The sequence below is a fragment of the Hemicordylus capensis genome, chromosome 2 (assembly GCF_027244095.1).
Source record: "Hemicordylus capensis ecotype Gifberg chromosome 2, rHemCap1.1.pri, whole genome shotgun sequence".
NCBI lineage: Eukaryota > Metazoa > Chordata > Lepidosauria > Squamata > Cordylidae > Hemicordylus > Hemicordylus capensis.
In genome coordinates, this window is record NC_069658.1 from 100,434,968 (window position 1) to 100,450,822 (window position 15,855).

Here is a 15,855-nt window from a genome sequence, read left to right on the forward strand (position 1 = left end):
ACCAGAACTGTACACAATACTCCAGATGTGGCCGCACCATAATTTTCTAAAAGGACGTTATATTATCATTTTCAAACCCCTTCCTAATGATTCTGAGACATGGAATTGGCCCTTTCCACAGCTGCAGCACACTGAGTCAATACTTTCAATCCATATAAATAGTATAAAACACTATGTTTCTATTGCTGATTGCACTCAAATCTGTTGTAATCAAACTGGTTTCTAATCATGGAAAAAAACCTAATTCTACTGTTACGATCCTTCATTGTACTTCTCAGAGCAAGATCAGATGAATTTCATGTATTCCTTTCAGTTCTGCTTAAAATCATAGTCTTGTTCAGGCACTCTCAATCCTGGGACACTTTGCACAGGTACATCACACTGGCATGTCCCACCCTCTTGCTGATGAACTCTTAAACCACACACCCTTGCACTCCATGGATATTCAGGAAGAGATCCTCTCAATGACTGAAAATGCTGGATGCCCTGTGTTCTTAATCACAGGGAGAATCTCTCTCTGAGTACAGTGTTTGTCTCTGCAGACAAACTCTGTACAGAACCAGGATGCTAATTAAGTGTAGTGAGGTGGCCACCCTGATTAGTATGTAGGGGTGTGGTCACTCATGTAACCACCTGCTGCTGCCAGGTGCTCCTTGGTGAAGCAAGGAGATGGAGAACTGAGTGAAAATGTGGGGTGCTCCACACACTTCCTTCAATCCCACACTCCCTGTCTTTTTAAAAGATACGGAGCAAGACAAACAAGAGGAGGGAGGAGGAAATACAGCAGCAGCCACCACCACCAATTAAGGGGAGGTCACAGTGCGTATGTTTGTTGGGGAGATCTGGAACAAGTGGAGATGAGATCAATTTTGTTGTTCATAGGGCCTCTCTCTTTTCAGGTATTGGGCAAGCCCCACAAATGTGTGCAATAAGAGATCGATTGTGAAATCAGCAAGTACAAGGTCACTCCCCTGTTGAGCTCATCCAGTGGCCCAGTCAGGCAGTGGGGAATGGTGGCCTAGGGCAAATTGGGGTTTTGTTTTGGTTGTTTGGGGCATGGGGCATTTCCACTGGCTGTTGCTAGTGTCTACCTTGTGTTTCCTTTTAGGTTTTGAACCCTTTGAGGACAGGAAACCATCTTATTCATTTATTATTTTTCTATGCAAGCCACATTGATAACATTTGTTGAAAAGAGGAACATAAATATTCATAGTAGTAGTATTCAATTGATTTAACATGCAATAGGTACCAAAAGAACTGCATACATGTAACAGAATACTATACTGTAAGATTCATTGTCAAATACAACAGTAATTATATGGGATTAGCTGTAATTTATTTTCCTTTTGCGTCTAAATATATTCTCTTAGAGCACTAAGATTCTGGGTACCCTATCCGGTAAAGAATAAGTGGGTAAGCAATCGGAACAATTTTTCTGTCCAAGTGTACTTTATATGAAATATTAAATATAATTCAATTACTGTATGAATATATTCATTACATTAGAAGTGCCTGCACAGACACTTCTTCTGTACAAGTAGGATTTACATATGTTCACAGTTGTTTCTTTCTTGTGTACCCCTAAGGAGGGGACAGAGAGTAAGAAAAGAGGGATTTCATGCAGGTGGCAGGTTCTAGCATCCTGCAGGATAAAGATTTGCCTGATTTTTTATTTTATTTTTTGGTTGAGAAAAACAGTGGATTTGATAGACTGAATAGCCATAGGAAAGGTTCTAAAGGCCCACTATGTTGTTGCTTCCAATCATAAGGTGGGTACAATTGTTTTACTGGATCTTCTAGAATGCCGTTTCCCCCTGCCACGCTTGCGTGATGAGGCGGGGGCAGGGTTGTGCCCCCATCACTGAAGCAGGCATGGCAGCCACTATTTTGGGTCCCCCTCCACGTGGCCAGGACCAGCCAATTGGGGGAAGGAGGCAAGCCAATTGGGCCTGGCTGCCTCCATTCTGGGCAGTCTCTCTTCAGCCAGGCACCTGCCCACCCAGTATTCAGTGAGGAATAGCCAGTCACCTGTAGGGGCCAAGTAGGATTTTTGGGGGTCATGCCGGATTGGCTTGAAGCACAGCCTTTTTTCACCTACTTCTCACTGACACCTTAGTGTGGGGCCATAGGCAGACTCGGTAGGTAACTGGCCACTTGGCAGGAGAGTGCGGGTGTTGGGTAGATAGATTGAGTAATGATGGTCGGCTGGAGGGCCATTTGGGGTCGGGGGAATCAAGGAACAGCCCTTCAGGGTTTTGGCGGGAATGGCCCCTGCTCGGGGGTTGGCTCGATTCACCAACTCAGAGCTTTGGTGGCTTGGGTTGAATCAGTACCCGGCCCTTCGCCCTAGTGTGGGATGTCCCTCACTAGGGGGGACCTCCACACAGGAAGAGTACCCACATTCGGGTGAGTTAGGTACCTCGTTGCAAGTCCTAATCACTGTACATTAATAAAGTGGCCCTAATTTACTCCAACCAAGTGTGTCCTGTCTTCACTGGGATCTGGGGGTGCAAAAGGCATTTACAAGAGCAATTTATTTCTGATCTACTCTCAGTTTTGCCCATATGAAGTAATAGTGCAATTATCTTGACTATAATGTGGAAGACAATCATCTGAAGGCACATGGTACATTAAGCTTGCTGAAGCTAAGCAGGCCTGGGGATGGGAGACAATGAAGAAATCCTGCGTATGCTACCTTGAGCTCCATCATGGAAGCAAGTTGGGATACAAGTTAAATAAAGCTGGGATAGAATGCATTCAATACATAAAAGAACTACGATTTGCTTCTTCTAGGCTGCTTATAACCATTACAAGTGATCAGACACTCTTTTGTGGAGATAGCTACATAAACTATACCTATGTACATGCAAACAAGAACATTTCACAAAAATTAGAAACTTTCCTTTTATCTTGGCAAGAGTAAGTGATTTATGGCAAACTTTTAATATACTGACATGCCGTATACAATTTGTCATAGATGAAGAGCTTGAACCACTTCCATGTAAACAAATCATAGTTTTTCTTCTTCCTTGAGTTGCTAAAAGGCTGTTTGACACCTTTTGTAAGTGGCAGGGAATCACAGTGGATACCTTTTCTAGTTAATCTCACAGCTGGCTTCCCACTGGCAAACCTGCTACATTATACATTGCTTTCAACTTTGAAGCCTTAACTTTCACATATTTGCCTAATTGACACCATCTGAGACTCACATCCTTATGTAAACAAAGCCTGCAATAAATCCTAACATATTTTAACTAGCCACATAAAAACGGGGGCTGGAGGAAGAAGGCAGCCAAGGGTATCCAAAGATTATATTAAGGAAAGAATTGTCTAACTACTCCATCTCCTGTGTCAGAGGATTTTCACTCAAGTGCTGTTCTTATATTAATTCACTGAGCTGGAATTTTAATGGACTGCAAAAGTCATATGACCAGCAGAAATCCAGAGCTAACAAAACCTATTACTTTAAGTGATGAACACAGACCGGATTGGAGAAGAGACATGATTATAAATTTGCTTTACATTCACTGTCCTTGTCTTCATTGTAAGTGTGAACTTCATGAACCAGAGCAGAAATACCTAAAGAGCAAATCCTTGTAATTCACAATTCTAATGAAATTATTCAAGTGATAGCCCAACTGTGACTAAGGCTGAAATCCTATGCACAATTACTTGGGAGTAAATTCTATTGGGAGCAACTTAATAATACCTCGCATTTATGTAGCATTGCAAAGTATTTCAAGTGTTCCGTATTCTCTGATTCTTACAGCCCTGATCATATTGTGCCCTCCCTCACCTCCATATTTCAGATCAGTGGCAGATCCTTGCCTAAGGCCACCTCAGGATGATTTCCAGTTAGAATGGCATTCAATTCCTGGCAAATTGCTAAGTGACTATGAATACACAGAAATCTCAGTGTCATAGGAACATAGGAAGCTGCCATTTACTGAGTCAGACCATTGGTCTTTCTAGTTCAGTATTGTCTACTGAACAGTATTGTCTACACAGACTGGCAGCAGATTCTCCAAGATTGCAGGCAGAAATCTCTCTCAGCCCTATCTTGGAGATGCCAGGGACCTAGATGGAACCTGGATGTTCTTCCCAAAGTGGCTCCATCCCCTAAGGGGAATATTGTACAGTGCTCACAGGTCAGGGCAGACCCTGCTTAGCTAAGGGGACAAGTCATGCTTGCTACCACAAGAACAGCTCTCCTCTCAGATTCAGCAAAACCCTGGACTGCACAACTTCAGTCTACAACTGGATTCCATTTTTAATGGTATCTCTCAAACTTGCATATAGAAAACTAGCAAATCATGGAGGAAATACTCAAGCTTCTCTCAGATGTGCTAGTTTTCTATGCACATAGAATTCTTTTTCAAGGGATGAGCAGCTTTCCCATGCTCCATTCTTTTCTTGTGCCACATGTTCACCTTGCTGTGCCTTCCACTCCTCCTGAATTCTAGATAAACTAGAGAAATTTCTAATTTGAAATTCAGGCCTTGGCATGTATACATTTAGTCAAAGCTTCCTTTCTATGGGCAGGTTCAGATGACCCACAGAAAGTAAGGTGGAAAGAACTGGAGGTTCCTGGGGAGCACACACTCCCAGTGCAAGCAGCTACTTCTGGCCATTTCTGTTTCGTCCAAACCTGGAAATGTCGGGTTGCTGATGTCAGGCTCCCTCCACCTTCTGACATCTCTAATCAAGAGCTGAAGTTGCACAGATAAATTTGGATGGCAGAGTGAACCCAGCACCGGTGGCAACCCAACATTTATAGGTTCAGACATCACAAATGAGCTAAATTTGCAGCTTACCTCCAGTTCCTTCCACCTTATTTTCCACAGGTCATATGAACCCACCCTATCAGTTCATTTGCATCTCTCTCCCCTCCCCCGTTACTTATGCACATAGCATTTTAACATGCTTTTTTTCCAAACTTGATGTGATCTGCACTTCGGATAGTAAGGCAGCATCAGTCAGAACATATGAAGAGCTGGAAGGAGAGGATGAGGCAAAATTCACACATTTCTCAATGGTGCAGCTACAAGTGTTTTATTTTAAAATAGCTGGGCCAGGGACAGAGCATCTGTGCCTCTAGTTCTCCCTCCTCCTTCATGCCTGCCCACCGCCACTGTTTTCTTCTTCTCTCCACCCACCGCCACCATTTTCTTGCCCACCCGCTACCGCCGCCTTCTTTCCCCCACCTGCTGCAGCCTTCTTCCCCCCACCATCTTTCCCGCCTCATGCACAAATGTGCCCACTGACGCTTTCCTCTCCTCCTGCCGGCAGCTTGCTCGCAAACTCTCATGAGAGCTGCCACACATGGAATTAGCGACGGGTACACCTTAGAGAGATATACTGTATATGATCAACAGCATGGTCCTATGCATGTTAACCCAGACACAAATCACATTGAATTCAATGAGGGTTTTCTTCTGCACATGGGATTACATCCTTAATTGTAAATTCAGCTATGTTCCTGGAATGCTGCCTTGGTAGCTGGGATGGGTGCATGCTATTATTAATAGTGATATCAAGATTTTTTGTGCAGTGTTTTACTGATGCATACATGAGAATGAACATTGGTAGAACACAACACAGATAGAGCCTTGTAGTAAGCATATGTACCATTGCATCAAGATGGCTCTGTATTTATTTACTGCAGTGCTCTCTCAGTACAGAGATGTACATTCTTAATGTAGAAGGGGGGGGGAAGCCTCACAGTAACTGGGGCTGCACATGCAGAGCATCCTGTACAACATTCAGAAAGAAAAGGAACACAACACATTAGGGGGTCCCTGATGTGCCAGTTTCACTTCAGAAACAACATAAAACTAGGTAACAAAGGGTATTAGAAACATTTCTGAGATTTGTTTCAAAAATACAGCCCTCCACCTATAGTCTGATAGTCCAAAGAGGACACTGCATCTGATTTTTTCTGAAAATGTATGTTTTCATTTCTAACTAAATACATGGATCAGGGCATGCAGCATATTGAAGACTGGAACAAAAAGTGGAATGATAAGGCAGTCGTGACTGAATGATGCTGGGTTTTTTTCCCCCAAACCATTTCTGCCAGACCTCCAAGCTTGCCTCTACATGTAAGCCTTCCAGGAAAGCAGGGCAAGAAAAGGCAAGAGATAGCCGAGGCCAAGAATAATGAACTAGTAACCCAATACTAAGTTGTCTTTCAGAAGGTTCAATATTCCAAATAGCCAATGATGGACTAGTTATGCTGAAACACAGGTGTGGGCTCCTCAGCACTGCTTCTTCTCCAGGGAAGCAGGCACTCACCCCCTTATTCCTGTTTCACCTATTCTCATGCACTGTCAAATAACCCTTTATTCATCTGTTACTGCAAAATTCAAATGATTTCTCTTTCAAAGCTGGCAATGTCTGGTGTTCAACGGAGAGCAAAGATAGTACTCCTTGTACTGGCTTTTCCCTTGTCAAAGTCAATGGATCAAAGGTGCTAGATACATGTCACTCCATATTGTAGAGTATTTCCTGGGAGTGGGGGCAGGGGCAGAGAATTACTGTCACCTAACTTGAGAGAGTATTGCATTTCTACCCATCACACTATTGACATAGTGATGTGGTTAGTACACCGAGGTAAGGTTAGTAATCCCCTCCCACATGCCAGGCCAGCAAATGAATGAGGGAAAGATACTGTATTGCTCTTTCTGCTCAAATTCAATGTCTGTCGTGCCTGATCAGGTGCTAAGATAATTGAAGAGCATGGGCAATAGCTAAGGATTTACTAACTTCTCCCAGAATATAGAGCAGCTTCCTAACATGAACAGCATTCTCTGTGATCTCTTACTTAATGCATCTACCACATAGAACATGGACAACATACATACTCTACATTACTGGGCAGTAATAAAAATTATCTGTCTGCTTATCCACTGGGTGTGTTTTATCTCCCCCCCCCGCCCATTTACCTGTCTCCACTTTCCTTACACTTGTCCATCAGCTAGGCAAAGAGCTTTCCACTTCAGTTCCAATCACCTAAATGCAACAGCAGCCTACCCAGGAAGTCTATTTAGGATGGAGAATCATATAGCGTGGCTTGATTTTAATTATACCAAATCCTGCTCTCCACAGGAAGAGAAGCTTGATTCTGAAGGAGTCTCTCTCAGCATATTACCCATTAGTAGAATGACTCTACATACTCCTGTACTATTGTTCAAATGTATTTTAGAAGTCAAAAGTGCACTACATACCTAATTTTTCAAAAGTAACCCATGATTTTGGGTGCTTAATAGGAGAGAGGTGTTAAAAGGCAGTTTTCCAAAAGCATAGGGATCTACCTTTGGCAGTGCGGGGTGGGTTGATTTTTCTCTTAGTAGCTGGATTTGGATACAAACTCCCTCCAACCCCTAAAGTGGCCGGTATTAAGCAGTGAGCATACTTCAGAAGATTCTGCTGCCGTAAAATTACATAGTTACATAGCAATCTTGAGAGGCTACATAGTTCTCACAATGTGCTTTTAGCAATGGCTGATTTTAATCAAAGATGCATTTTTAAGTCATATGCTGACAGTTTAATTTTTCCTTTTAAAATTTTTATTCCTATGCTATGAAGGACCCAGTTGTGCCTCATCTCCCTCAAATGGGAAAACCATTTCCATGACACTTTAAAAACAAGCTTCTAGCTTAATTTTATTGGTTGAGTACATTTCTACAGAACACCTTTAAAGACATAAACACACAGCTGCAAAGAAGAGAATGCAAAAGTGAGTGGCACTCTTACTGTACAACTTTCAGAAAATGCTTAACATTTTGTAACTTCCACAAGTTGTGCACAGCTATGGGATTTCCTCCCTAAGGAGATCAGGATGACCTCTCACATTTAAGTAGAAACTGGAGAAACTTATTTCTGAAGGACTCTCTACTGTGGTTTGCATGTTACGCTTCTGCTACATTTATCAATAAACTACTATATTTGAATTTTTGGTTCATTCAGTATTGTTTTATGTTTGTATTCTGGTTTTTTCTTTACTATACTCTTTTAGAACAAGTAATAATGTATTACGGTCATTTATTTTTAAAATAACTTTACAGAAAAACAGAATAGAAATACAGGAAATAAATAGGATTTTAGTACCGTACTTCAGGTGTTAAATCATTATAAGCCTATGAACACTCGCACGTTTGATCTGCGACAACCAGCATTAGTCCTGTCCTAAATTAATTCTGAATACTTATTATTCAATTTTCTAACATAATAGGAGGATATTCGAACCAAAGAGCTTCTGAATCCCAAATTCCTGCTTTAAGGGACTCAAAAGCATTTGAGCTAAAAGAAAATTCCATGGGTGTCTGTGCAAAACACCACAGGTATGAAAAATATAAAGGACCATTTTTGATTGGATCCACATGAAGCCAAGTGACCCACACAGACATGCTTCACTGCAGTCAACAGCAGTTTTATGGACAAGTTGTAAATATCAGACTACGCCTTTTTTAATAATAAAAAAGACAATATAATACTGTTTCCTTGTAACCAGGACAGAAAATCATTTGGTAAAAGTAAAAACATTTATTGGTTTTGACATAAAAAAATTCACGCTGTGCGGTAGAGATGCTGTACTCCAAATACCAGAAGAAACGTGAAGTCTCGAGGGTTATGTTCAGTAACTCTTGGTTCAAAAGCAGATGCGGCAGGTGCATTATTTAAGAGCTTGTCAAAGATGATCTTCTACAGCACATTTCTTCAAGTTTCATCTCGCCCAGCGAATGTGAAGCGGGTACACTTTGGAAAATGTGGGACTTGCAACAGAGCCACCATTCTGTCCTCATTGCTTTACTTCAATGGTACCCTTGGCTGTTGCCCTTAACCATATGACATAACCAACAATCAAGCAACACACTTGAATGTTAGTGCTCAAGATCTCTTACACCTAAGAATTCACAACCACCAAAGTAATGACTCTAACCATATGCACCTCTGACATGTTACATCTTCATACACAATGTACAATCTATGAAGAGAAACTGTTTCTCCTAGTTACCTTTGTCACTAGAGTTCTGGATATAATTGCATTCTGTTTTTCAAAGGACCATAAATTCCTGAATAGAAGAAATAACTTGCTCCTTAAAGAAAGATGAGTGAGTGAATAATCAGACTTGATATCCAAAACCACTAATGACAACGAATATTCCAAGGGAAGGCCACCCAAAAGAGAGTAGTAGCATGAATGTCTTAAAGCAAAGCAGGTGACTTTAATGAACCAAGGTTTTAAATTCATCTTTCATGGGCAAACAGCATCAGTTGGCAACATAGACAGCTACCTGACCTCATGTCCTTAAAGGCTGATACAATTCTGAAGCATGCATTGGGCTGCTTTCCCCCCATCCTGGCTACAAGCCTGGACCGTGCTAGCATATTCTTACAATCTGTCGGTGCTATGATGACAGTGCTGCAATTCAACATGCTATCTTATAGAAATGCAGGCCTTTAATGGGCTAAGCATTTGCAAGGTGAATCAGAGCATTCGTAAATACAATTTGCTCCAAGCACATTTCAATCTAGGTTATTAGCTCTGATGGAAAAGAAGCAGCCTACCGCATGACTAAGGATCATGCAAATTAGGCCTAATGGTAAAATGGTCAAGGGAAAGCAGGACTGCATTCTATTCAAAATCAAATGATACCAGATTCTCAATGCTGGGGCAGAGGAAGGCAGGGAAGAGAACTGTTCTTTGGGTGTGGGGAAACCAAGCTCAGATTCTGAAGCCAAGGCAGATGGATGCCTCAACCAGCAATAATCAAGTGATTGCTTCTGTGAAGTCAGAGAGGTACAGATTTTTTATGTTCTTATAATTATGGGGCATTGCTTGGTACGAATAGGGAATAATATTTATACACAGAAGTTTCAGAATTAGTGCTAAGGGACTAAAATGGGATTCTGATAAAAGCTTGTGCCCTTAAAGCTTGAGATATGCAACATGGCCTCATTTTCTACTCAGATTGTTGAGCTTCACATGCAACACGACCTGGTCCCAGTCTATTCATAAAACTACAAGACACACATATGGAGACCAAGAACATATCTGCACTGCAAACCTTTATCAGCTGTTTTATACTAGTTTCTCTGTCATGGATGCCCACAAAGCTATGACAAACTCTTGGGAATTGTAGTTTGATAAGGATGCTGTGAATTCTCTGTTAGACACTCCTCTCAAAATTACAACTCTCATAGTTCCCTGGGAAAGAGAGAAAAACTATTAGCTCACTTTCAGTCTGTAGTGTAGATATCCCCTGAAAGGAACAGGCACCAAGGTAGAGCCTAGTGCCACAACTGAAATCTTACCTGGCACCAATGCCCAAGAAGTTGGCAAACACAGCACTTTAATATTATCATACAGTGCTGCTGTTAAGGCTACTTGAGACACACATATGGATGAGAAGTGTCTGTAAAACATACATTTTGAATGTTTAATTTTTAAAAAATTCACTCCTGTCAGCTGCTTTCATTTTGCAATGCAAAAAGGACAGGGGAAATAATTAGGAAAACCATGTCTTACAAGTTACTTATGTTTAATGCTTAAAAGTTTGAATGCACAAACAATAATCTACCATTATAGAAGTACTTGTGGTCAATACAATGCATTAGAACTATGTACAATGACACAGTTTAGTATCAAAATCTTTCTACACTGTAGAGTATTACGAAACTGTTAATGACATCAAACACTGAGCACTTAACACAATTTTTTTTGCTACCACATTTGGAACTTCAATGAACAGTCCATTTCAACTTGCAGCATTAACCCATTTCTAGTATGAAATTAAGTAATTTTCTACTTACACAATAAAGGTTTATCTACACAGTTCTTTTGATTTTGATCCATAGCAGCAAAGGCACTGTACATCAGCAGATCCACAGACTTAAAGATTTTTTTTTTAAAAGCATTCAAAAAAAAATGTCACAGGTCATAGTTTAACAGCAACAACAACAACATAAAAAGATAACACAATGTTTCTGGCACAATGGCTCAGCCTGCGTCCGTTTCAGGGACGTTCAACTAAGACTTGGATAGAACTGGTGGTAAATAAAGCAAGTCCTTCTCCCGAGTGAAAATCCATTCTGTTTCGCACTTCAGAATGAGTGCTCTTCTAAATCCTACCTATGAGGTCCCCGCTTTTATAGTTTGTACACTTGTAGGAATCCATTCCCTTCTCAGTGCCATTTCCAATGAATATATCAAATATTTTTCTGTAACCTTTGTAACTACAAAATTGCCCAAAGACGCACATCTCCCTTTTCAAAGAAATGTGGCAAAAGTGTCCAGAAGGGATGAAGGTTATGCTTTGAGACATGTTATTGTACTTCTCTCTGAAACACACAAAAGATAAGTGATATTAAAAATACTGAGCCACATACTTTAAAGGTCTAAAAAAGCATAGCATTGTGCACAGCAATGTTTACAAAACATTGCAAACCAACTGAATATTACAGATGTTGAGAGCACTCATTTTTGGCATGGGTTTTGCAACATTAGATACATTTGTTCTCAAAGTTATTTAATATATTTATATCAATCCAAGACTAGGTTTTTACAAGTTCTTTGATGCTGATATTAGAAATGTGGGGGGGCTTCTTACTTTTTGCCGAATACAGGTATAACCTGCAAGTAACCTGAATTTTTTTTAAAGGAGGTCATCTCAAATTCAGAATAATCCTGAATTCAGCTAAATATGGTAGAAGTCTACTAAGCTTGCTGTTTATTATTGGATTCACCCCAAAACAGAGTGCCTGGTAGGTAGGGCAAGCAAACACTCACTCTCCATCCCACCATCACATTGTGCATAGCCCCCACTTCCCTCGAAGTTCATTCAAAAATGTCATTGTTTCTTAATAATTATGAAATAGTTATTATTTAATAAATAATTATTACAACAGGAGCCCTCAATGAAGCATCTATGCATTTGCCAATGGACACAAATGATTATAGTATTCATTTGTTTCCTTTCAAATTTCCAACCATCTTAAGCCTAGCTTGTACAAGGGTGCATCAAGATAAGGAAAGGACATCAAGACAAGGAAAGCCAAAAAAGGACAATCCCCATTAAAAACAGCAACACAGTGGCCTGAGTTGGAGACACCTTTAGGAGGGTGGAAGCTATGGAAGGTTGGGGATCTGGATTGCATCTACCTACTGGATCTGGTGTCTTGAAATTGGGCCTACTTATGTTCACACATAGGCATAACATTTGTATACAACCTATGCAGATACAATTTAACACAGCTAGGCCTGACTTGCACAGTTGTTAGCCTACATAGCAAGGAACACAAGAAGGTGCCTTAAATTGGGTCAGACAATTGGTCCATCCAGTTCAGTATTGTTTATACTGACTGGCAGTGGCTCTCCAAGTCTTTTCCAGATTTACCTGGAGATTCCAGGGATTGAACCTGAGACCTTCTGGATTCAAAGCAGATGGTCCACCATGGATCTAAGGCCCCATCTCTCGCAGTCTGGAAAATGTCTGTGTGAGCCAGTCATACCAGCAGACTATATATATATATATATATATATATATATATATATATATATATATATATATATATATATATATATATATATATTTCAAAGATTATGGTAAACTATGGATGTCTAGAAAAATCAGAGGTGGGACAGGTGAGCCAGGAAGGGGAGGCAAGCAAGGTCCTGCTCCTTTACCATTTGTAGCCTAGAAGTCTATCCAAATTAGACCATTGCATCTTATAACATTTCATTATTTGAAGAAAAAAGGAGCACAGAACAAATAATGATCAGAGTTTGCCAAGAGTAGTAACTGATGTGCGCTCTTAGTGATAAATGGTAATTTTTCTTCTTTTCCAATAACCACCCACCCACTCAAACAATATAAACATCAAGAATGCAACGCACCTTTAAATCCAAGGCAGAAGCAGACTACTTTATTTAGTCAGTTCCTTGTTAGAAAGATTTCTTTAAACAAAATAAATACATTACAATTATGATACATAATTCAAAGAGTCAGTTCCCTGTTAAGTATGCTTATTCCATCTTCTTCCAAGTAGATAGCTGGAGATTTGGTATTACAAGTTCTTAATGAATGCTTGCTATTAAATAGCAAATTTGGTGGGGAAATTCCACGCTTGTGATGAATATTTTCAGTCCTCAGTTTGAGGAGGAGGAAAAAAAATGTAATATACAGCAAAGTGCTACAAGGAGGAGTACGGTTTTCATTCAGATTTGTCTCTAATAAATAACTTCATAAACTGTAGCCTTCTTGTCTCCAGAACCAGTGACAATATATTTGTCATCCACAGAGATATCACAGCTAAGCACAGAAGACGACTCTTTGGACTAGAATTACAAAAAGACAAGGAGGGGAGGAAAGAGTTAATCATTATTTGTATTAACTGGACACAATGTTAAAACCTACAACACAATTCAGGATGGTGTGTCTATATATTTTTGCTAACTATAATCATGATATTGTCTCTGCATCTATGAAGCCCACTCAGCTCTGCAGACTTGAGACACTGACCATTTTATTGTTTATATACGATAGACCCTTATTTAGAGATTAAAACTCAGGTTAGCAAAAACCATAGTTATACAAAAGCAATTTTCTACTTGGAGCCTCCCATTAATTCCTTGAGTGGTTAAGCAAAACACAAGAAAGATTATGCCTGACATCCAGCATGACATGCTGGTGTAGCAAATGTGCAGCATGCACTTTGAGAGAGAGGCAATTTTTTGTTGGTCTGCTCTTCCCTATGAAGTTGACTGTGACTTCCGAAGGTCCCTATCCCTGAGGTCCCTATCCCTGAGGGTTGTCACAGGTGGCTTCAGAGCAAAGGGGAGATCAACGAAAATAACCTGTTCCCTGAAGCGCACACATATCATTGCTACACATCAGATTTGCTGCTTGGGAAGTCAGCCAATGTATTGCCACATAGTAACCAACTGGGCAAAACTGACCCTAAAGCAGATGATTTGAGATGAGAGAATGAATGGGATTGTTGGTTTAAATACACATGGAAGAACTGTATACTTCTATCACCAAAACCAGCCATAGGCTGGTCCAATGTAGAACTCCTCGGATCTGGTTTTGCATTGTATATATTTAAGAACCATAGTGAAAAGAAACAAGACTGGGTGATCATGTCACTCAACTACTATCTGACCACCTGGTTCCTGAAAAAAGGCTGCATTGCTAATGAAGGTGTGCTATTATACCAAACATGAAAAACCGAAAGTGGGCATATAAGGTGTGCTCCTGGCAGCAACACTGAAGATAACTGCTGGATAGACTTTACTTCATTCTACTGCAACAAAATGAGAACTGGGGCTGGGGAAGGTAACATGCTCTCCTTTGGCATTCAGTAAAGGATGGGAGAATATCTCTACCCAAGGAGGGATTACAGAATTCCTCAGAGAAGCTTTTGGAAGTTCCACAGCTAGCTTATGTAGTTCCCAATGTGAGGCTGCTGAGAGGCCATGAAGTACCACCAAATAAGAGCACCCACAAATTGCACTGCCTTATAAGTGGCCCCATTATTTTTATTGCTTCTTCTGACTTTTTTAGAGATACACGTTCCTTCTTCTTGTTCTTTTTTTAAAAAGTGTACTTAAGCCGAAAGAATGTTTTTTGTTCTACAAATGTTGGCCGACATGATGAGCAAAGCAACAGCAGTGTAACCGATCAGTGGACTGCTGGCAGTCCAAGTGCTGTTATGCAACTTTCCAATGCATGTTCTATTGTGCAAGAGTGCATGCATTGTTTTAAGTAGCTGTGCCACTGGGGTTGACTTTTATGTACTCAGCAGTGACAGTTGATAAGTAACACTGGTATCGTGTTGCATATCATGTCAGCTATCATTTCCAGCCAGATTTTTATGGAAACAAGAAAAGGACTGAGCAACATTAGTACTCCTGGTTAGTGATTCTAAGGTTGAAATGGGCAACAGATTCAATCCAACTGGAGGATTCGGAGGACTTTTGAAATATTCTACAAAGATCCTCAAAGGTGAAATATTGTAACACTCCTGAGAGCCAATTTTGTTAACTGTTACAACAATCAAGCTTTAAAGATGTAAAACAATCACTTGCCAAGGTAGCTGTTGGTCATCTCTGATTTTTCACAAGCTTCCCAGCCAATCAGATGGTTAGTCTATCTGCTAAGCTGACACTATAGTAGAACCCCTCCCACAGTTTTGACACTCACTTTAATGTCAATTTAATTTCATATTGAGGAATACCAAGCCATGAATGTATGCATACATGCTTCACTGTATTTTAGAAAGATGTGGTTTACTAGTGATTTGAAAGGCAGACGCAAGAGAATCAAGTAAAGTATCCAGCAACAACAAAACTTGTCAGTTTCTGTTCTTCTGTTTGAGAGAAAAGTGGTTTTAGCAAAGTTCACAGAAAGTTTCCCTTCAAAGCACTGTATTATATGATGTGGGCCCAGTTATGACTAATAAAACATAACAAAAATGCAATTATCTTATTCACAAATGTTTAAGATAAACATGACAACATGTACTTGAAAACTAAAGCTTATGGTGGATTGGGAAATAGCCAACACATTACCACCCAAAATGGAAAACTACCCAAGCAGTGAAACAGTTCACCTCGAACCGGGGCTGGTTCGAAGTTTTGGTTGCGGACCGAACCAGGGCAGTTCAATCTGCATGGTAAGGGGTGGTTGGGTGGGGAGTGCAACAAGAAATGTAAAGAGCTTCTTACACTTCTGGCACCGCCACTTGCCACCCAAAGCATGCTCCCCATCCATTTACCAAGCTGCTGGCTTGGCGATGGGTCGGTTCTAGCCTCCGCACATGGTAAAGCTGCCCACTGCCAGCCTGGTAAAA

At 40.5% G+C, this 15,855-nt stretch overlaps 1 protein-coding gene across 13 annotated transcripts in view; it reads right to left on the bottom strand.

Annotated features, from left to right (window-relative positions):
* Positions 1 to 10,527: 10,527 nt before the first annotated feature.
* TLE4 (TLE family member 4, transcriptional corepressor) overlaps positions 10,528 to 15,855 on the bottom strand; it is a 178,103-nt gene continuing 172,775 nt past the window's right edge. For 12 of the 13 annotated variants that reach the window (XM_053296550.1, XM_053296553.1, XM_053296556.1 and 9 more), the window contains 2 exons: positions 12,899 to 13,339; positions 10,528 to 11,343 (listed from right to left, as the gene is read on the bottom strand). In XM_053296550.1, the coding sequence (XP_053152525.1) occupies positions 13,232 to 13,339 (108 nt within the window). In that variant the 3' untranslated portion in view covers positions 10,528 to 11,343; positions 12,899 to 13,231. Of the gene's footprint in view, positions 11,344 to 12,895; positions 13,340 to 15,855 lie in introns of those variants that run through there. The other variant, XM_053296548.1, reaches the window with a different exon arrangement.